Source organism: Limulus polyphemus, unplaced genomic scaffold (assembly GCF_000517525.1).
Source record: "Limulus polyphemus unplaced genomic scaffold, Limulus_polyphemus-2.1.2 Scaffold2034, whole genome shotgun sequence".
NCBI classification, from domain to species: domain Eukaryota; kingdom Metazoa; phylum Arthropoda; class Merostomata; order Xiphosura; family Limulidae; genus Limulus; species Limulus polyphemus.
This window is the reverse complement of record NW_013667644.1, coordinates 21,473-45,994: the sequence shown is the minus strand read 5'-3', so window position 1 is coordinate 45,994 and position 24,522 is coordinate 21,473. Positions and strand designations below refer to the sequence as shown.

General features: G+C 32.0%; 1 protein-coding gene across 2 annotated transcripts in view; it reads left to right on the top strand.

Moving 5' to 3' along the window:
* LOC106465736 (ankyrin repeat domain-containing protein 27-like) overlaps positions 1 to 24,522 on the top strand; it is a 69,827-nt gene that overhangs the window by 24,820 nt on the left and 20,485 nt on the right. For both annotated transcript variants that reach the window (XM_013925974.2, XM_022393645.1), the window contains 8 exons: positions 5,276 to 5,432; positions 11,380 to 11,456; positions 11,704 to 11,869; positions 12,181 to 12,252; positions 19,729 to 19,801; positions 20,232 to 20,370; positions 21,579 to 21,672; positions 22,948 to 23,122. In XM_013925974.2, the coding sequence (XP_013781428.2) occupies positions 5,276 to 5,432; positions 11,380 to 11,456; positions 11,704 to 11,869; positions 12,181 to 12,252; positions 19,729 to 19,801; positions 20,232 to 20,370; positions 21,579 to 21,672; positions 22,948 to 23,122 (953 nt within the window). The remainder of the gene's footprint in view (positions 1 to 5,275; positions 5,433 to 11,379; positions 11,457 to 11,703; positions 11,870 to 12,180; positions 12,253 to 19,728; positions 19,802 to 20,231; positions 20,371 to 21,578; positions 21,673 to 22,947; positions 23,123 to 24,522) is intronic.

Here is a 24,522-nt window from a genome sequence, read left to right as displayed (position 1 = left end):
AATTTATGGCAAAAAAGAACATAACACTCTTATCAGTCTTGAAAAACACAATAATTAAGTATAAGAAAAACAAATAAAATAGTAGCTTTAAACATAATTAACTATATTAGCAAGATTAACCACATATCAAAGGACAGCAAATAATTATCTAAAGTTAAGAAAATCCAACACTTAAAAGAGAAACTTATAAAAGTATCTATTACAAGTAAAACAAATATTATATTAGACAATGTATATACAGAAATACTCCAGTTGACTCTCATGCTGGAATAATGTATGCTTTGCTGGAAATTAATAGATTGTATTGTTCAATAAAACTGAAGTTGTGATATTTCTACTTACAATTGTAAGTTTAAGATTTCTTAGTAGAATTCCTTAAGTACAAATATATATATATATATATATATATATGTAATCAGGCCCTCTAGGGAACTTTTTAAACCTGTAAGGACTATTTTTCAGGTAGCCCAACCTTTAAAACCTGTAAGAACTATTTTTCAGGTAGCCCAACCTTTAAAACCTTTACCTTCTTCAAATAGCTTATAAAAACCTTTATTCTGACATGTTGGACCTTTATTTTGTTAAATTGAAGAGTTCTATGGTGCAAAATATTCTAATTCTCTCAGCAGGACATACAAACACCCATGTGTTTCATATACTCATAGAGTATGTATTTGTTATTTCGTAGATTTACATCCTTCGATGGCTCAGTAGTAAGTTTGAAAACTTATAATGCTAAAAACGAGGTTTTGATACCTGTGGTGGGCACGGCACAGATCACCCATTGTATAACTTTTCACTTAACAGCAAAACAAATAAACAATAAATAAATGCATGACATATATTTTTAGTCTAATGTCATGCATTACTTTTACATACATGTCATTTAAAATATTTGTAAATTATTTTTCAACTATCTGTAGACATGACTCAACTGCCACATCACCCCATAAGCTAGAAAAAAAGAAATAAATGTGTGTTTTAGGTATGATGGTATAGAAAATAACTAAACACAAGCAGTTTTAAAATTCTAACTTGAAAGGGACAGTAGAGTAGGAACTTGGCAGTTTACCATGATTTATCATAAAATTTTCATATGTAGTTATGTAACTATAAAACATATTTAGAATGAATAATAATACGATGCGTGACATTAGAATAATAAACATGTATATCTACCAAACTACAAACAGATACATGTCCTGTTGATTGTTTCCTGTGTTGATAATATGAAATGTATCAATGAAGAATAACATATTTAACAAACAATTGGCTAGGAGCCCAGAAGCTATGAATTTATAGTTAAAGACAGTTTTCAGCATTTCTTAATTATTTGCAGATTTGATATAGAATCTTTATACACCAGTATTTGGTTGCAAGAATCTTGATTTTTGTACCAAGTTATTGTTTATCTTCAGATATCATGAATGTATTGTCTGTTAATGAATGTTGTTTTTTTTCTAAATTAATGTCATTTATGCCCATAATTGCATTTGATGTTTAATGATTTGATTTATGATCAGGTTAATCAGGTCAGTATGGGATAAAAGTTTGAGTCTGTTATGGTTAATCTGTTCATATGCTAGTATGAAAAAACTGGTTGGAAAAATGTTATATTGATTTTAAACCACTTCAGATAGTATGTTGATGACAAATTTTCTGTTTTCAGTTTCACGGTTCTGCAGTATCTAAACAATAAACATCCAGACATAAGAATTACAACTGAATATGAATGAATCTAGGTTATTTTTTTTCTTAAGTACATAATCAGCAAAGAAAGTTTAATTGTTGTATGTCATTAAATGACATTTTTAGGGTTATATACTTATTTTTGATAGTTTTCTTCCTACAACATATAAAGCTCATTAGTGAAAGTTCTTGTAACATGCTTTAATACAGGATTTTAAATAATCATTCTTTGCTGCATTTGCATGAATAAATAACAACCACTAAGAAATTATTGAAACTTATAAATTTAACAAATACTTTATTAATAGGAATATCTGTAAAATGTTGAAAAAACTGACTATCCACAAAATTTTAAGTTTGGTGTACGCAAGAAACCAATCATAATAATGTTACCACATGTATGAATAGTCAACAGCCACAAAACATTAAGAAAATTAATTATTATAGCTTTAATTTACAAATTTGGAAACCCAGTAAGAAATAGATAAATCCAGTGCCTAACCGAGTAATGTAAGTTTTATTGTTTTGACAATCTCAACTGGGAGTCTTGGCCTAATGAATTTCTCTTTGCTTGCAAACTTGTATCTCATTTAAAAATATGCCTTTGATACCACCATACCATAGAACAGCTTTCACTAATAGCAGCATGAGAAACAGAGTGTGTGTAGGTGCAATACTGAAACTTAGAAAATGATGGAATTGCTGTGGGTTCAAAAATGATAATTTAAATCTCTTATAATAATTTCAGTGCTGAGTATTTTTAGATGCCCAATTTGAATATGTAAGCCATCTTTTTACATAATGCAAGCTATTTGGACACTATAATTTTCAAACACTGAGGTTTTTTTATCCTTTTGCAAAAACAAGGAATTTGTTTAATTTTTAAGAATGAAAAAAAGTGATAATTTGTAATCTCTAAATTTTCATGTCCTAGCTGTGTGGAAGAGAATGTGGGATTAGGTGAATATCCAACTATATAAAAGATCCAATTCCTAGAAGTTCTAAGTGCTTATCAAGTATTGCATGGCACTTGTGGGTGAAATAATGTGTCTCCGTCACAGTTCGCAACATTGTAATAGTAACTAACAGCAGTTTGGGTAGTTGCTAAACTCAAGATGAATTTAAATTGGTACTATTTAGTACTTCTGCTTCTTCTCCTCAGATTGTTTGTTTGTTTGTTCCATTTTAATATCTTCATAGCAATGTTTACAAAGTTATTTTTAGGGACTTGAAAAGGTTTTTAATTGTAAAAAAAGAAAAAAATTCTGATGCTTTCCTGTTAATACATAATTGATTTAAAATTGTAATGGGAAGTTCTAGATATTACAAAATAGATAAAAGTTTACTGATGAACAACAGAATGATGACAGCAACAACAGACATTTGATGTGTGTGTGTGTGTGTGTACAGTAACAAACATTTAATTTTTGAACATTTCAGAATATACATATTCCATCTTCAGCAAGCTATATTGAACAGGGTAAATTATTAGGTACAAAAATATGATAAAGTTTAAGTATTTTGTAAAAAGTAATTAAAATACAGTATAAAAGGATGAAATAAATTAAAAGACAACCAAATAAATAAAGAATAGGATAATGCATTAATATTACACAAGTATTCAGAACAAACTTAATTGTGGCATATGATCCTAGAATGCATAGGGGTAGGTAATGGGTCTTTAGATCTGAATAGATTTTATATTTTGAAAGATGATTTAAATATCATTTATAGTTGAATTTGTGGATAAAACATTTTAATTATTTTTAAAATTTGTGACTTCATTATAAAACTTTGCTCACCTAAAAAGGAAACAATCAGTCTTAATGGGTATTTATTAATAGTGTATGGTTCCTTTGGGGGTTCAAACTTGTGAGAAAGGAACTTGCGTGTTAGGGCTTGAATAAAATGCGGGGAATAGCCATTGTTTATTAAAATGCTCTGTAAGTTGGTGATTTTGGGGTGAAGAGAGTAGTTAGAACAGATGTTATATGTTCTATCGAGAAGACTGAGTATAAGGTTACATTTAAAGGAATTCAGAATAAAACTGTTAAATAGAGTATGTAAGCCTGTATATGTTTTATTTTATGATAAACAGAAGTTGTGAAATTATTATGTAATCTGCCGATTTGGATATCAAGAAAAGTAATTTACCATTTTTTTCACTTTTGCAAATAAAATTAATGTTAGAGTGTTTCGAATTTAAATAATCCAAAAATTGTTTGATGTGAGTAGAGCTTTGAAAGAGTAAAAACATATTGTCAACATGCCTTCTATATAGAGCTGGTTTGTATTCAGTGGGACAGGTGTTTAACCAAGAATGTTCATAGTGACAAAGGACTATGTTTGCGAGAGTCGGCCATAAAGGTGACCCCATTGATACGGTATCTATTTGGTCATATAGCTGACCATTGAAGACAAAGTGATTATTCTTGAGGGCAAGGTTAAGTAATTCTTCAAACTGTTGGTGGTTAAAGCTTTTGAGTGTTTCATTTTTGTTAGGGAAAAGTTTCTTTTAAGATTATTTGTATTGTTTCCTAGAGAGGAATGTTTGTGAATAAAGATTCAATGTCAAAACTAGCAAGTAAATATTGATCAGCATTATTAATTTTAGAATTTTCTTATGCAAAGGAAAAGGAATCTTTAATTGTAAACTCATTGGAAATGAATGAATTTAGAATAATAACAAAGATTTTAGCCAATTGATAAGTATGAGAAACAATGCTGGATAAAACAGACCTTAAGGGCATTTTATATTTGTGAACTTTAGGTGACTCATCTATGAGACCTGGGTGGGAGCCTGAGGTTTCAAAAACCTCAAGAACATTTTCTGGAATGTCATTGCAATATTTATAATTTCTTAAGGTTCATTGTATTTTCTCTTCATGTTTTATGGTAAGCTTTAGCCAATCAACATTGAGAATTTTGTTTTATTGCTGAGTATACATTGCATTTTGTAATTTGTAATATCAAGTATAACAACACCTGTACCAGGTTGGATGGTGGTGATATTTTTGTTATTAGCTAACTCCTTTAGGGCAATATATTCTTCATGAGTAATGGTGGAAGCAGATTTATGGAAGTTGTAGTTGTAAAATGAAGACAAAGCAGCATTTTTGAATCTTGTTTTTACAAAGTTTTCTAGGTTATGGGAACCATTCCTGTTGAATATAGATTGAGATTTCTAAGTTTTATAAGTGGTCTCAAAGTGCAGCAGATAATTGGAGACTTTAAGTTTATGGGGAGGTAAGCAGAACTTTAGGCCCCTAGCTATTGCACTTTTACAGGGTTCACTGAGTACAACACCACTAATGTTAAAAGTCACTTATTAAACCTGTTGCTCAGAATATTATGACTGAGAAGTTAAAATCAATATTAATTTGATAGAAAAAAATCTAAATAATAAAGGCAGAAAAGATATTTAAACTTCTATCAGATTACACTAAATCTTTTATGCTACCAACAATTGCTTTTAACCACTGTCATTTTTTTTTCTTTTTAGGAACAGTTTCTCCTCGAAAATTATTTTTCAAAAGCTATTTAAGGTTTTTTGTAGTATAAATGTTTTGTTGTATGCATTTTACAGGTGTCAAGTATTTCTAGAAAACTTTCCCTGCCATGGTAAAGCTCTCAAAATGCTGAAGAAGAAACTTTATCAGTTCACTAATAACTACATGTTACTTCCTCAGTATCTACATGATGCCGCTGACAGGCTACAAGACATAATCTCAATAGGAGTTACAGTATGTCACATGTTTATGTTTATGTAATATCATTTAGTATCATGCAATAGTATCTGTAACAAATATTGTTTATGTAGATATTTGGACCAGGTGTAGCCTAATGCTTATAGTGGTGGACTGAATTTTGAGGGTAAATGGGTTGCATTCCAATGACATTACACTATGGGGTCTGGGTGCAATATGAGAATGGTGGTCAAACCCCACTATTATATTAGAGTAGCACAAAAATTAGTGGTGGTTGCTGTTGACTTGCTACCTTCCCTCTAATCTATTAGGTCAAAGTTAGGGATGGCATGTACAGACAGTTCTTGTGGAGCTTTGCATAAATATCCAAAACAAACAAACAACAATTTGGAAAGTTATTAATACAAAAAATTGTGTTTGATTGGATTTGGATATGCATATTTGCATTTAATACATTAGAAAATGGTTAATTTAGAAAAGGTCTGTTTTAGAGATGTAATGTATAGTGTTTTGACTGAATATTAGATAACGAATATCCAGACAGTTGATGCATTTATTTAAACAGTCTCGTTAGTTTCACAGAACACTAAAAACAATATTAGGTATATATAGATACAGTAATGGAAATAATTATGGAAACACACATGATACTCTTGTAGGAATCACAAACAAGAGGAATGGTAACTAGATGGTGAATTTATTAATATTACGAAATATTATCACAGAAAATACAAAAGAAAAATTAATAAGTTGTACAGTGCTGTAATGTTTTGTATGTGAGCCCTTTGCTTTATACAGATCATTACACCATATTCTTATGCTGCCATACAATTTAACAATGTGTTATAAGCTATATTTTTAATGTTGTAATTTTGTTTGTTTGCTACAGGGAGCTGTGGGGCATAATGATGACGATGTTAAGATCAAAATATTAATAAAATAAACTTGGAACACCTAAAAAGTTTTAAAAAATTTGACATCAAGTTTTCTAGTAAATTTGAGGATAGGTTGTAAATAGGAGATGGTTGTGAAGATTATAGAGTTGTTTCAAGATAGTAGTCATTTCTAGCTGGTAAAGTGAATCAGTGATTGAATTTTGTTTTGTTTCAGCCATGAAGTGGTACAAGTAGGTTTATTCTTTATGTTAGTTTAATGCAGTTAGCATCATTTGTAAACATATAATTTACCAAAGAATTTAAGCTTGTAAAATGAAAAGGAGGAAATAAACTAAATTATTACCATTATGTGGAAATATTAAATGTTGGATTTTCCATTTCCAACATTTTCTGCACCTGCAGATTTTCTGGCCTTTTCTTTCCACATTATTATTTCATAAGTGTCAGTAATTTCCTCTTTGTTTGGTGTGAAACAACGTACCTTTGTTTCCATTAGTATAACAAATACATTAACATCAGGTTTGTTTTTGTCTGTTGGAAGAGGTGATGGCTTTTTTTGCAGCAGGCGATGGAGTCTTTCATGTGGCTTGAACCATTTTTCATCCTGACATACTTCTGTTTATGTTTCTTGTTTGTGATGGAAGGGATTTTGCCAGTTTTTTCCCACACACCTTTGCCTAATCTTATACTCTTACTCTCTTGATTCCACCTCAGTCTTTTTTGTGATTTCAGGACTGGGTTTCTCAGGTATATTTTTTACTTCCTATTCCTGATATACAAGTCCATTTTCAATTACTTGTACCACTGCTTTGGGGCATACATGCCTTATCCCCTTTCCTTTGTTATCTCATATGACTAAGTATGACTTCATGCTGTATTGCTTTTCTTTCTTCCTAAACTCTGAAGTCCTTTCTTATTTTCTGTCTTTTGTTCATCTTTCTTAAGCTTATGTTTTCCTACCTTTGTCTTACACTCTCTACCCTTTTGCATTATTTTTCCTCCTTTAACCTTCTTTCCATTGTAATCCACCATTCCCCTGTGGGGTTTTTGGTGGATGCTCATTCACTTATCTTTTCTACAGTGGCATGTTTACCATTCTCAGCCTTTTAACTTCATATTTGTTTGACCTGTTGCTAGAGTTGGTTGGGGTGTGATGCCCTTGTTAACTCAATTGCTTTTGCCTTCCTTTTATTTCATATGCCTTCATCTGACTCCTTTCATCTGCCTGTATGATTTTTTCTGGTGTACTTGTATCTCTGGTGTCATATTTTGGAGCCAAATGCCAATGTCATTTCTTATCCTCACTGGTTTACCATCTCTCCCGTGCTCCTTCTTTCCATCTCTGTGTCCTGTCCTATTGCTTCCTCTTCTCTCTCTCTCTGTTACTATTTCCCATTCCTCTGTTCCCAACAGTCCTTCCACTGCTCATAGACTTTGGTGTTGTCATTCTTGGTGGTGACTGTCCTATAGGCTTAGGGTTGGTAAGGCTTGTTTTGTTTATGGACTTTTGCCCTCCATTTGAGGCTAATTGTTGGGTGCTGAGAGCCTTAACCTTCATTTTTCCTCTCTTTCTTCATTGTTTCCTGTTCCCATTACTGTTCCTCTTCCAAGTGATCTTGTTTCTTGCCGACTTCAGTCCATGGTAATGTTGTTCCTAATGGCTAAAGTTTCTATTAAATGGGTTTCTTATCCTTTTCCAGGGTTTTATTCCCACCTTTTTGGGGTTCCCAGGAAAGCTGTAGATAGGTGCCTAATCTTACATCTTTCATGTCTCAGTCAGTTTCTTGTCTCCCTCAATTTCCCATGGAAACTTTCTCAACCTACAGTGATCTTTTGCCCCAGGTCTTGAGATGACTGAGGTGGACGTCTTGGATTCCTATTTTCTCATTTGGCTCCACTCCAAAAAGCCACCTGTAGCCATTTTCTTCTCTTTTGGGAAGCAGTGCACCTGGGTTGGCTGGTCAACTTGGAGGAGTCAAATCTTACACACATTTAGTTTCTCATTCATTTGGGTATTTTGGGCCCAGCCTTCTTCTTTTCTTTTGAGCAATTAGTTTCTTATGCCATATCTTCTCACTATGTGAAAGTTTCTTTTTGGGGGACTTGGGTTTCCATGGAATCCCATGTCCTCTTGGGTCATACTTATTTGTGATGTCTACAATGGATTTTGCATGATCACTGGATGCTTGCTTGATATCCCTTGTCCTCAACCATTCTCCTTCTGCTTTTCTTATTCAAAGACTTCACCTGGTGACTTGATAAAACTACTCCCATAGTGGGTGTTCCTCTTCCGTCCTTTCATTTGGGTCTCCCTCTGTTTCCATATGCCTCCTTGATGAGATGGAGAAGCATGTCTGGACTCTCACATGAATTTGAGTCAGTGGAACCATGAAATATTGTCCCTTTATATCCATCTCTTAGAACTTTTGGCAGTATGTAGAATTTTAGATTGTTCATAGATAAATCTAATGATGACACATATAGTCAACTCTGCAATTGTCTTCTATATAACTTACCAGAAGACAATCTATCTTGCTCTCTCTGTTTCCACACTACTGAGCTCCTTTTCTAGGCCTATTCTTTAGAAGTATGTTTATTCACTTCTATTCTGAGTGCTCTGAATTTTGTTGCAGATCATCTCTCAAGGTCTGTCAAGATACTTCCTTTGAATTTATCCCTTGATCCTATGGTGTTTAAGTGACTTTGCTCTCATCTGGGCGCATTTCTTCTCAATGTCTTTGCCACTCATTTCAACACCGTACATCCTCTTTTCTGGTCCTCAGTTCATCTTCACTCAGCTTTAGCTGAGGATGCATTCAGGATGAATCTTCCTGATAACCACACACTAGCCAGCCATGGTTTCCTCTATTGCACCTTCTCCTGCCCCTTCCTCCTATTTCTCTACCTGATACCTTCCCTACTTTTTAAACCTCACTGATCTCTTTCCCACGTGTGGATTTTATCTGATCCCTTGCCAGACATTCCAGACTCTCTTCACATGTAACCTCCCTTCTTTCTTGTTCAGCTCATTTTTTCCTCTTTCTTTGTATATCCACAACAAAGGCACACATTCTGTAGTTTGTCTCTACATCATGCTTTTTTCCTCTTCCATCCTTCTATCCTCCATCTTTCCAAATTTTTTATTGACTATTTGACCAAGACTTATTTCCTTCGACCATGGCTGGTTACCAAGCAGCTCTACCTAATACTTTTTGGGTTTTCCCATTATTGTCATGTATTCTCTTATGTTCTTTCTTTGCATTTTTGTTCTTTTTTGCTACCTTCATTCTCCTCGTCTTGCAGTCCTCCGTACTTGGAACTCCACATCCTTATCCTTCCTCACTTTGAACCTTTAGTTTCTTGTCTTTGTACCATCTTTTGCTTGGGTCCTATTTCTTACTTTTTGCATGTGACAGTAGGAGATATGATGTGTATGCCATTGCTGTTTCCCATATTTTTCCTTCCAGTTCTCACTGTTAATCTTGTTCTCTTCTGAATCGTATTTTCTGTCCCATCTATGTGGTTTGTTACTTGTTGGTCCATTGAGGCTGTCCCATCATTTTCTTAAAAATAACTCAAATCCAGCCCTGATAATTTAAATATTTATCAAACCATCCTTTAAACTCCAGTAAACTTAACTCATCATTCACATCTGAAGGTAACCCATTCCAAAGGTCAACCATCCTGTTCATATTTTTGTCCCCTGGTCCTATGATTCTCATCATTAAATATGAAAAATAGTTGATATATCAACACTATTAATTCCCTTAAACATTTTAATCAGATCCTTCTAACTCTTCTTTTAAGAAAATATTATTTTAGAGATCTTAACTTGTCCTCATATGACAACCTTTCTATCTTGGGTATCATCTTGTATTCCACCTTTTAACTGTTTCCAACAATTCATTGCCATTATTAAAGTAAAGAGCCAAAGACCGAACACAATATTGCAATGAGACTTAACCAGTGATCTACACAATGAAATGATAACTTCTTTTAGAGTTACATTCAATATTTCAGTAAATACAATCCCAAATCCTATTTGCCCTACCATTAGCAGTCTATTTGATGACTTATGCTTTTTTAAAAGATGTTGTGTTTCTTAATAGATTTCTCCAGTTTCTTAGGACCAACTGATGATAGGCATCTTGCATTGAGTGCCATAACCTGGCTTGTAGTTCATACCATAGTGCCAGTTCTGCTTACCAGAAATGGCCCACTGAGCATTCACTTACTGATGCCCAGACTTTAGTTATGCAAGCCAGACTTCTCACACATTTTTAAAGTTTGATAGTAATTTGAGATTGTTTTTGCCTCGAGGTTTTTAATGCAATTCAATTAACTAGCTGTGTTCTTCATTGACCCATGAGCCAAGTCATCAACTACTTAGACTCCCACTGCTGATTAAAGTTAATTTGCTTTGACTGATAAAGACTAAGATGATTGCTTAGAAGACAGTAGTATTCACTTAACCACACTAAATTATTTCCACTCACTTTAACAATGCAGGATCACTTGCTTTGAAAATATCAAACAAAAACACAAGACTTGTATTACTGACAACCAAGTTTGTTTAATAGTTTTTGTAATAATTACTAAAAATCATAACTTGTTAGTACCATTACAATTTTACTCTGATAAAGTTCATAATTAATTGACCTTTTATTTGTTGATTTGTGATTTATAACTGCCTGGTATGTTTTAGGTTATACTATTCCTGGTAAATGATAAGCAAATTTCAACTGTTTGGTTGTCAAGTAGGTAAAAACAACTGAACAGGTTGAGTACTGAATACTTACAGAACATACATTAAACCTAATGAATCAGTTCAGTCTAATTTGAACATGAATAATTATAAAAATGTTCTTGTTTACTAGTATTATTGTCCACAAACTTGATAGCAAAATAGCAATTTATCAAGGATGGATGTGTCAGTGTGTAGAAGACAAATCAAAATACTTTAACCATTGTATTTGATTAGAAATTCTGGGTTAGAGTAACTGAAAGGTAGGATGTGAACTCATAAAATAGTATTTTCATTAACAACTTTTTTTTTGTGGGATAAAAGAACATCACTTTTTTTCCAGGACGTTTTACATTCACACTCCCCTCAACTACTTCCTCATGACCCCCTATCCTTGGAAATATCTGCTATTGTAGAAAAGTAAGTTGTTGTATATTATTACTGCAAAATTTTATATAGTTTACTTTTAAGCACTTAGATTTATAATACTTCTTTTGATATTTTTTTGTTTTCATAGATAATTATATGACCACAAATCTTTTCCATTTGTTATCATATCAGTTTCTCCAAGTAAAACTTTTTTGTTTACTTGAAATTAATGACCTGAAAGATATTTTCTGACAAATAGTATATTGATAGTCATATTTGTATTTTTGTTTGGTTTCAGCTATGTCATGGGGTACGTTCATCAGAAGTTGTTCAGCATTGTACAACGGAAATTTGCTGATGATGACAAGTATTTATCAGAGAAACTGACAGAATTGTATAGGATGGAATTGACAGCTGATCAGTTGGGAGTAAAGGAACGTTTTTGTTGTCAGTTACCTAGAGCTGTAAGTAAATTAATGATCCTGTTTCATGTCACGTATAGGAAGTAACTGACAACTGGTGCTTTAGAAGTGTAAAATAATTTCAGTTATCAGTTACATAAAGCTATAACTAAATGAACAGTCTTACTTTGCAATAGTTAATATTATTCAACTTCTAAAGGATACTATGAGAAAATGACTCATGTTTTACTAAAACTTTTGCTAATGCTATTGTATCTGAAAACAAATTTTGAGGTACTGTAAGCAGCATTGGCTTAAGTAGACCTTTTTTTCATAAAGGAACATGATTCTGTTTTGTTTCCATTGAAATACAGAAAGTGGAATTGGCATCATTAGATGGAAAAACAACTCCTGCAGAAAAACTTCACTGTCTGAAAACTACACTGGTAGGTTTAAAATATTTTAAGAGGAAAATATTTATTTATTTCATTTTTTTTTATCTAAGTAAGGAAGTTGTCCAGGAGCAGTCATACTGATGTTTTAACTGATCAAAGATAACTTTAAGACCCTTGGTCATGAAAAGCCAACCCCTCTAGGCATTGTGCCAAATTTTGAAATTTTATGTTCCAGAAGGCACTGATTGGTAGAAATAAACTACTTGACTCTACTATTCAGAATCTTTTTTCAGATTTGAAATCCATGAAGTATTTAAAAAGAATCAGCTATATGTAAATTTTGTTGTTCATGAAGACTATGTTAATCTGTTTGCATATCTAAATCAATAACTGAGACAGAAGATACAGTAATTTCTTCCAGCAAATATGAATGTTTAGCTTCATTTACTATGTCTTCAGAAATTGTACTATCACTATCAATCAATACCCTCATTTTAGCTGGAGATAAAGAAAAGAATGCCTTTATCTTGGAAATGGTGACACAAAATCTATCTTGCCAATTTCCTAGGACTGAATTCATCAGAAGCTAATGAGTTTTATCGGCAGACACTTTCTGACTTTTGTTTCTTTTTCCCCATTTCGTATAACTCAATTAATATATATATATTTTTAATTATAATAAATAATTAAAAGCAACATTTTATATTTACACAATAAAAACTTTATTGAAGCCGTATGGCTTCCACTTTAAAATATCTCTCTACAAGTACATGTTTCGACATGATCTACGTCATCCTCAGAAGTAACTTACAAGACTATTTTATACTTTCCCCCTTGTCGCATTACTTCATTGTTATTTACATATTTCCATTAATATAAAAAATTATAATATGTCTTGCCATATATCAATGTATTGAATTACTGGTCCTTCATCTCTATTTAATACTTGTTTTTGTGTTTTATATTTCATTATTTCTAATGTTTCTCTAATATTTAATGATATAAAACTTTGAGGCTGAGCTAAAACTAAAGTTTTTTCCCATAATATTCTATGTTGGGTAGTTTTTACATGTTCGGCTATAGCTGACATTTCTGTTTTATTATTTCTTATGTAACTATTGTGTTCTTGCAATCTATATTTTAAATTTCTTTTAGTTTGACCAATATAAACACTACCATTCATATTCTATCTTGTATATACCTGTCTTATCTGTTAATGCTATTCTGTCTTTAGCATTCCTTATCATATCTTTTACCTTATTTATTGGTTTGAAGATAGGGTGAAAATTCTGACACTTTTGAATACTTTATATAATTGACTTGTTAAACCTGGAACGTAAGGTACTCTTAGTTTCTTTTTTGTTTTTTCATAAGCAGTTTTTGATGTGGTATTTTTAACTAAATTTGCATTTTTGTTAAACTTCTCAAATGCTTTGTCTACTATATTTGGATCAAATCCTCTATCATTAGCTATATACTTAATTAATAACAATTCGTTATTTAAATCATCCTGTTTTGAACATATTTTTATAGCTCTATAGACGTATGTATAAAATGCTAATATTTTTTGTGTTTTTATATGACATGATTCTTTGTGTGGCGGCATAACAACAGCAAAAGGTTTTCTATAAACAGATGTTTCTAAGTTACCTTCTTCCTTCCTAACTAATATGTCTAAGAAATTAATGCTATTATTATCTTCAATTTCACACGTGAATTGAATTGCTGGTTCTTTACTATTTAAATAACTAAAAAATTCTTGTAGTTTGCTATTGCCATGTCGCCACACCACAAATGTGTCATCTACATATCTTATCCAAACTTCTGGCTTACATTTAGCATTATTTACAGCTTCATTTTCAAAACTATGCATATAAAAGTCACATAACACCAGCGACAAGGGGGATCCCATAGATAAACCCTCTTTATGTTTATAATAATTTTGATTAACTTGGAAAAATGGATTATCTACACACACTTGTTAATTTCAATATATATCTATAATTTCAACTGTTGGTACTCTGTTTTCTATTAATTTGTTCTCAAAACATCTAATCGCATCATCTAATGAAACATAAAGCCTGTTACTTTAATAAATTTAGTTTTTTTGCATTATGATCTTTAATATCTTGGAAAATTACATTAGCAAATAGTATTTATAAGTGATTACAATATTTACATTTGTTCCAGATTTGAACTTATTGCTTTTTATGTTTTAGTACATTATTTTAAAATCCCCCAAAATTTTTATTGTCCATAAAGTGCACATTTTATCTATTTTTAATTTTTTTAATAACCACGTACTCTCCTTATGGTTTCAAGTAACATATAAAACCCGAAAATAATATTTGTAAATAAGCCTAAACAATAAATGAGTATTTTTATTTTTAACTAGGATTTCATGTTTATATATATGTACATGAAAAACATTTTAATTTTGTTTCATAAATGTATTTTTATTTCAAGTTTATGTTTCATTGCAGCCATACTTTTGTTTATTGTGCCGAATAAATAGTGAGGTTAGCAGCGTGAACTTTGTATATTTGCTGTAAACTATCATGCCTATTGGTGGTCACTCTGATTCAGTCCAGCACAGGCACATTTCAACATTACTGTAGATATGATAGTAAGAAAGCTTTTTGGTACTTGAATATCATTTCCTTGAATTAAAAAATTAACTCAAAATAGATATATTTTTTCAGAAAGAAGTTGATCAACGATTATTAGGGTTAAGAGCTATAGAGTGGCGAGTGCAAGATCTTTACATTAATTAGACCTGGTTGTGAAACAGACTAAATACATTTGTCTCAATAATACAGGGAAGCTATGACATTCTCACAGTTGGTATCTCAATAGACTGAAGAGCTTAAGTTTCGAATTCCAACATAAATCTTGCCTATAATGAGAGGAATGTGACCAGGACTAATCTTTTAAGTGCTGTAAAGTAATTTTCTTTGTAATTCATGGTGTCTATATCATTTGGTAATCTCTTCTAACAGGATGTATCAAGTAACTAGGGTTAGGCGGTGTTATTCAAACCACCTGTACTGTAAACTATTAGTATTACATACATTTGCTAGTAGTGGCAATTAGTTTTGTCTGTATAGTGAAACAACATACAAGGAGATATGTTGAAATAAACTTGTTTGAAAGTTCAAAGAAATGATATTCAAGTACCGAAAAGCTTTCTTACTATCATACCTACAGTAATGTTGAAATGTGCCTGTGCTGGACTGAATGAGAGTGACCACCAATAGGCATGATAGTTTATGGCAAATGTACAAAGTTCACGCTGCTAACCTCACTATTTATTTGGCACAATAAACAAAAGTATGGCTGCAATGAAACATAAACTTGAAATAAAAATACATTTATGAAACAAAATTAAAGTGTTTTTTATGTACATATATAAACATGAAATTCTAGTTAAAAATAGAAATACTCATTTATTGTATAGGTTTACTTACAAATATTATTTTTGGATCTTGTATATTACTTGAAACCATAAAGAGAGTATATGATTATTAAAAAAATTAAAAATAGATAAAATTTGCATTTTATGGATGATACAATTTTTTGGGGATTTCAAAAGTAGTAGGCATTCTGACTTTTAAATATATTACTAAATCTTGTATAATTGTGGTTCAATATCTAGAACAGTGTTCTAATTTAAGAGATGTTTAGATTCTCTCTCCTCTTCCCAAATGCAAAAATTAAGTAAATTAGATGTAGTCATAATGTAAATTAATTATGAGAAAATCTAAAAATGTATACTTGTATGTAAGTCTCCATCTATTTATTTAGTCTATTTTTCATGCTCGTACTTTTGATGCTGTAAGTAGATGATGTACTGGAGAAGTGCTACCCAACTTTTTAATTTCTTTTTCAACTGTTGAGTAAAGAACTTCTGAATTCTTGTTTCAGCTTTGTTTTATGTATTATCTTGTAAAGGTTTAATTTTGTTCTTTTATTTGCAATGGGGGTCACTTCTTCTCATACGTGGTCTCATCCTAGACTACTGCTACATCATCATTTGGAATTTTTGGGAGTGAAAACAGTGTGCTTTCAGCTGATATGTACTGGGTGTTGAATATTATTGACAATCATTACTAATTCAAAAGCTATGAGAAAATCAGATATGTTTCACAAGATATATCCTGACAGCATGGATGCTTACAAATTTACATTTAGGGAATGAAAGTCAACATATCTTACCAAGTTACCAACCTTTGTATCTCCCCATAAAATTTCTGATACTATCAAATGTACAGTTGGAAAATGACTATGGGTTGTTATTCAAGGAAAGCCTATATTCCCATGTGTAGCCAATACAACATGACCTATACATACACTTCTGGGAGGAAAACTGTGGGTCTTGGTTCTACACATCAGAATTTCTAGGGCATGCATCAGTTAGTGACTTGTGTGAAAAACTAAGGTATTTTGGTGACACCAGGGCATTTTGTGACCTTTAATAAATTGTCCCTGTGTAAATTGGAAAACATATAACACACTTGCCAGAGAAATAGAAGAGGAGACCAGCCACAAACTACGAAACATACATAGATGTGGCCTTGACATAATGTACAACACTTTTAGGTCTGGCAGTGCAAAATTACATTGGAACATATACTGGATTTCAAGTTCTCTGTATTGCCTGTCCAAGGACTCTCCAGCAGGCATGAAAACTTCACTAGCATCAGTGGATCTGTTGTTTTCCACAAACAATTTTACAAACACAGATGGATAGAGAAAGCTCTAGTAAAGTTTCCTCACCCAGTAAAACAGTTTTTGTGTTTTTAAAATAAGTTTTGTCTCCACTTTTTGGTGAAAGCTAACATCTTGTCGATCGCCAGAGATGTTTCACCCATTTCTGAGAGTTACCAAACTGACATGCTGCTGTTGCCTTTCGTATCCAATGATTTTTATTGGAACAGTAGTGGGCTTGATAACTTGTTTTTATAAAAGATGATATATTAAAATAGAAACTTCTGCTACAAAGGTACAAAAGATTGATGTGAATGACTAATCATACTATAAGGACATCTCTAGAGTTGACATTGGCTTTGTTGCTGAGAAACAACTTAAGAACCTTAAATCAGTCAAAAATATTTCAGATAAAGATATATTTTTTGTTTGTGCAGTTACAGATTTGCTTGAAATCATCTACTCATTATGATCTTGTTTAGAATCTTTGGTGGAACTTCAGAAAATCACCACAGAACCTGGACTTTGTTTTGAACAGCTAAAATGGTTATTAGAGACTCTGAATGAAACCAAACAAATAAAGGAAAACAAGTGTAATGATATTGTTTGGCAGTTCAAAGAATGCCATTTGCAGTGCCACCAACCCAGACTTTTAGAAACATCATGACTTGATACTTTCTTTTGTTCATTCATGGCCAACAAGGAGAAGTTGTCAAGCGTGAGGTTTGGGCCTAAAATTTTTATTTGTCTCATTGGCAGGCACCTGTTGAAAAGAGAGTTTCCTATTGTTGGAATTTCAGCTGAGCATAAATTGTAAGGAGTGATTTCAACCCATTTGAAGAATTTTATGAAATTAATAATTTTACAATGTTCAAATAATTATTCATTTCAGCTGTTTCTACTAGACAAAAGTATCATGCATATCTAAATGAGGAGGTAAGAAAGAAAAAAAGAACAGAAAAAAAAGTGAGAAAGAAAGGCTGTTGTGAGTAAAGTAGATGCTCTGAATTAGAAACAAAAAAGAATAGAGATAAATGTAGCAGCACTTCTGAAATCAGTGGATGATTATATGAAAAAATCTGAGACCAGAGAACAGGTATCTTTTATTTCAAAACTTAATGCTCTGAGGTAGTCTGTGAAAGAGAAGCAACTAGAGTTTAAATCTGTTGAATAAAAGCTAACTGCAAGAAGTGGAAAATTTATGTTCATTGAACAATTAAAGCAGTGTATCTAGAAATTATAAATAGTGTATACATACCATGTATAAAATTGGTTTTTACTTGTAAGTATGTTATTTAACATAAAGTTTTCTTTTATATTAATTAATAAAATTCTTGATGGTGATATATTTCTTATAAAAGATAGAAAATTACTAAATTTAACTTTACTCTGATGTCATGTGATCATTTTCAACGCAATAGTTTATCTGTGAATGGAATATATTCTCTGTCTTTCATTGTGATATTCCATGGAGGTGAATTTTCAAATTCAGATCACTCCCAAATTTCCTGGTTGGCCTTGTTGTTATTAAAGGATTTATTTAATCCTTGTTTGGAAATCAGGTTTACCTATAAATATCACAAGAAGATTGGAAGGAGAATTTTTGGTACTGTTAAAACAGACATTTTTGCAGAGGTTTTGTTTTGGTAATACCCATACTAGCCTTGATCTTTTGTGTTTAATAAGTTTAAAGTAATGCTTCTGAACTGAGGATGGCATATTCACAAAACAGAAGTACTTATGGCTAAGAGTGAGAGATTGTTGTTGGAGTTTCAGGAAAGAAGTGTCATGGAGAAACCTTCTCCTGGACATAGTATTCTCACCCATGATGCTGAGGTCCATGATGTCAGTCAGGATGCAACCAGCCATAACCTTGGGGATTTGTTCATGTCTGGAGCACTCAGGCCACTGGAGCATAGTTTATCCCTGAGAATTGATCTTGATTCAAGAGAAGTTCAGATGAATTCAAATTCCATGACGAGGAACCCACTTTGAGACTAATAATGGCTGGAGACGGCTTGAATGGGTAATGAAGAAAAACTTTAATATAAGTTTAACATAACAGCAAATGTACAACATTTCAACAAGGTTCTGTCAGATGACTTAGGAATGTTGAAGTGAAATGGTGTTTGCCAAGGCCAAGACAACAAAAGGAGGTCTCTACAGAATTCCTAGGCTGTTGCACATCAGATCACCATAATCTCAGCTGTGGTCCAGACTGCAGATGACCAGTAGAGAAAGGCTGAATATGTCATTGGGGTGATCTTCATATTTCTGTCAGTTGAGAGTTATTTCCATGCAACCTTGACAACAGTTCATGATACCTTGGGTAGTGCAGAGCTTTCAACTAGCCACTCTGAGTAGCACATTTTTCTGTCACCAAGGGAAAATGTCTCATCTAGAGGTCAGAGCTCCTGTTAGCAGCTTCTTTCTGGAGCTGATAATATCAGTGGAACCTCCACCTGGCATTAGTTGGGATCCCATAAATAAGTCTTTGGCCAGCTGCACAAGTTTCTCTGAGTGAAACCTAACAGATCAGAACCCCAGTGTTCAAGGGGATGGCATAAGAGGACTTGGAAGATATATCAGGGTTCGGTATTGATTTTAGATGGGTGTGACACCTTTTCCTTTCCAAGAATAGATGAGTACCTGAATGCATTAGAAGAGCACCAGGATCTGGCATTTAGATATTGGCAAGTTAAGTTATTGAAATTGTTTTGTAACAGTAGTTTTGCCTTTTCATAGCAGAGTTATTTCAAAGTAACTTAACTGTTTTCAACAACAACAAAGAAAGATTCTCTTTATGTTTATTTACTGTAGGAATTGATATCAGAAGAAGTGAAGCAGCTAGTTCAAGAAATTCCACCTTTGTGCCCTTTCTCTCAGCTACAAGGTAGAATTTTATAAACACTATTCCTTGACTGTAAGTTTTAAACATGCATCAATTCAAGTACATAGAGCACTAAATCACATGTATTTCAACCAAGTAACCAGCTATACCTGATTTACATTAGTTCTGTGGGAATATTAATGTTATTAGCTAACAGTTGACATTTTGATTTCTATGAAATTTTTTTTATCGTCAAAATATAATTTTTAAAGTTTCAAATCATGCTATTTTATTTTTAAATCTTTTTCCTAAAGTTTAAATAAATATATTTCTTTTGTCATAACATAAAGTAATTCCATGCTTTTCTTATTCAGTGTTCATGTCTTGCTTTAAATTTAATTTTGCTACTTTTATAAGTCTTTTCCTAAAAGTTGATGTGTTGTTTTTGGTCACAGTGTTGGTGCAGTTAAGATGGGTATTGTTTTATTTTCAGAAGCCTCTGTCCTGACATCTGATGATTTGATACCTCTTCTAGTCACATTGTTGGTTCAGGTTCGACCTCGAATGCTTGAAAGTAATCTCTATTACATCCAGAACTTTCACTGGCATCTTTCACCCAAAGATAAGTTAAGGTAAAAAATAAGACTTTGTTGGTGTAAAGTTACAAAGATTAATCTGTTCTGTTACAATTACTTCCTTTGTTCCTGAACATTATAGTTCACATTTCTCTATCAGTGAAAACTCTGAAAGAGTCTTACCAAAAAAGTTTAATAAGAGCTGTCCCTTTATTAGCACAAGAATATTATTTTAGCTTTTCTTATTGGTCAGTGTGGCTAGCTGCAAAAACCATTAAGTTTTAGTGAATGTCAAGGACTAATGGCATTTTTTTGGCCAGTTGATAATCCAATTATATGTCTGTGAATATCCATACCAGTTGTAAACAGTGGTCAAAATTTATTTTTAAAAAAAGCTGGCTTTTTATGGGGAAAACTGCAGTATGATAATCATTCAATAAGCTTTCTTCAGTAGCTTGTTGTGTATTTTTCAATGGAACAACCCAAGTTCAAGATAGAAAGTAGAAACAGTGCATTCAAGTGGCATTTTAGTTTTTTTTAAATATCTTTTTTTCCAATTCATTTTAAGAAATTGTTATTATTATTATAAATGTATCTAAAATTTGGTAGTGTATAAAAATGTATAAAATTAAAAACACAGTTCTGACATATATATGCTAAGTGGCCACGACTTGTGACTCTCCTTTTCTTTTTCGCAAGTAACTTAACTTTATTAGCAAACTTTTGCCTGTGAACAAACAAAATTTCAAGGGCTGTAGACTTTAATGTAATCAAACTTGAATTTAATTAAAAATAATAGATTTGTGCAAACTAAACAGCTTCATTTCAATAATTTTCAGATTCAGTCATGTACAAACCTATGAAATTTTATCTCTTTACAAAACAATATACAGAAAATCTCACTAGATTATTGTGTGTAACATTAATTTACATTATTCTGTAAAGAAGTATTCTTAGTATGAGAAAACTTCCTCCTCTTTTAACCCAGAACCATTCAAAGATCATTTGAATAAAAAAGGTTGCAGTGCATGTGAGATCTATATACAAAAGCTTGTCTGAATATAACTACCATCGAAAACTTGAATGCAGTGAGGTTAAAGTAAAATATAATTTTGTTGAACTTGGTAATATTGACGAATATTTTATGCTTTAAATAACTGTTGTATTCAATGCAATTTTTAGCAAAACAGGTATTAAATATTTATTTTATTCACTTTCCACTTGTTGCTTCTTTGTATATAAAGTATTAATTTTTTCTGTTACAGCTATAGTCTAGTCACTTTCCAGGCAGCAAAAGAATATGTTAAATCAACTGACTTTACATTTTTGCAGCCATCAAGAAACAAAATGAAGAAAGAGGTAAGATCAAATGAATTTCTACTAATGATAATTATTTTAAATGTATTCTGACCTGATACCCTGAAGTACCAGAAAATGTTAATAAAATGGTGTTTTATATAATAATATATTTACAACAGACTCAGAATTTATGCAGTATTAATCAGTTGGGAACCATTTTCTGTCAAGTACTTGTAAAATGTTAAATTATGATTAATGTTATCATAATTAATTTTGTCACTAAATATGATGAAAATATGACTTAGAGTTTTTATCTTGTGGTAATTAGGATTTCCCACATTGATAAGATCCTGTATGAGCTACCATGATTGTTAAAAATCTACATAAAAAAGCATACAAATCTGTGTCTATCTGTTTGTCTTCTGTCCATTATCTAACTATTCCTAGGTCACTGGGCCAATCTCAACCAAACTTTGTGGGATAATAGTTTGGAACAAGGGGCATGTTAATGGGGGGAGGGGGTTCACCCCCCCCCCCCCACCCTCCCCATTGCTGCTGATATTAAGCATTTATCATCTTTTATGTAAGCTAACTTTAACTAAATACTTAGATTGCACCACGTCCTTACAATGAAAAAAATAATTTCTATAACAGAACATACAGTGTGGGGGAGGGCACACAAACATCTTATATATATATCAGAGAATGCTCTAGCTCTCTGTGGAGGAATGCATTGAAAAAAGTGGCTGCCACTATTGCAATAATACATAAACTCAGCTGATGTTTCTACTCAGCTACCATAAGTCTGATATGAAGAGCCATTTTTTGAGTTAGTTCAACTTCCTACTTTCATAACCTTTCAACTTTGGCCTGTAAGAAATTTCTGTGGGTAATGACCATCTATCTATTAATCATGTAAAACACTGTGGAAGGACATTAAAAGCTGGATGTTGAAAGCAGGTAACAGAAAGCATCCCTACTAGCATTACTTTAGCTGCTATCTCTTCCTACAAAGTCACCCTGACCCTTGCACATTATATACCATGTTGAGTTCTTAGAGCTTGTACAAAACTTTTGGTGAGGTAATAATAAATACTTTAATAATATGTTATAAATAAATTGTGTGAAAGTTGTGAAGATTGTGTTATTTATCATAGCATCCACCCACCAATTTTTTTAAGTTCATAACCCAGAAACCTCAGCTTGTCTTTAATAGAGTATTAATTTTTTGTGGAGCAAAGTTATTATGGAATTCGAAAAAGTGTTGCTAAGAAAGAATGAATTGATGATGGAAATTAATTTCTTATAAAAGAAATTTAAAATTGTTTTTTCAAGATGTCCTTGGAAGAACTCATGGAAGTCACTGTGGAACTCCAGAAAAATTCTTCTAAGAAAGAAGTAGAGAATGATGGTAGGGTACGAGCTCCAAAGCCCTTTGATAAGCAGCTTGAAAAGATTACAAAAATGATTGAAGCTTCAACACAGGAGCACAGAGATAGAGAAAACCAGGGTAAACTTTTGATGAGTCTGTGACCTAATAGTTTTTAAGAGACTATTTTTGAATACAGCCTTTGCTATGATAGTTTGATTCTTATGAAATTTTAGTAAAGTACTAGTAGAAAATTGATATTTAATGAAATAGTATAAAATGCCTAATCTTATGAAGCAATAAGGCTTGTTAAAAGAAGTCAAAATCACATTTTGCTCCTGATGTTTTCCTAACATCTTTCATTACTGATCCACAATGATGTAAAAAGATAGCATTTCAAATCTGTCTTTTGTTTACCATGAGTCTGTATGGCTAATTAAGAGACAAAAGAATAAGATCTCTATGCTGATTTGAATCCATAGTTAAGTGTGTTGTGCATGAGAGTATATTTATGTAATTTATTGACATACCATTGTCAACATAAATGCTTTTTTGAATAAAAATAAATCTTAATTAATATCTACTGTGATTACAAATTAAAGTCAGAATCATCAAATGAACAAATGCTAGTAACTTGACATAGTTGAAACATCAGTGTGTCATCAAAAATTTGTCACACTCACAAATGCCACTCTCCTTTAAAGTTACGCTCTGAAGTGGCTTAACCCTCTGAAAAATGGAAACCACATGCACAAATAATAGACATGATTAAAAGAAGAAGATTACTCGGAAGACAATACATGAATACAGGAGATCCAAATATTAAAAAAGAAATTAATTTCATAAGAAATGAAATTAAACAGTTAAAACAAGATAGCTGGGACAGTTATTGTTCCAAGATAAATGAATATACTCACTCTAAGAAATTTTGTACACATTTAAAAAGATTCATAAATATCCGACACTAAACTACAATAACAAAATAATCTACACAAATAAACAAAAAACAGAAGCTTTCAAAGACCAATTAAAGAAAACCTTTAAATCTCTGAACACGGTGTCGGTCAATTTGACCGAGTCACGTGACCTGTTGTACTTGTTTAAAGTTTATATAAATTTAATACTTAAAGCTCTATATATGTTGGGTATACCTTCAAGAAATTTGTCAGTCTTTAAGTTAATATTACAAGTCTTTCACATATAGAAAGTATCTCTTAGTGAAGTATCTTTAATAAAATAAAATAAAGAATTGTCCATGAATATATTGAGTATTTGTTTTGAATAGTCTGTGTGCAAAGTAATTTTCATGTTAACATTAAAAATACTTTTCATCATCTGAAAAATCTCAGATTTCTTTTGTGTAATCCCTAAAACCTCCTAAATGCATTTCAATCGTTTTTTTTCACTAAATCCTTATAGTTTATGTTATTTTCTCTACCCTATCTCGAAATGGGATTGGTCAATTTGACCGACCTCGTAACCACCCAAAAAAATTGAAATAAACCTAAATTAACCTTCTTTTCTTTCTAGAATGACTTCAA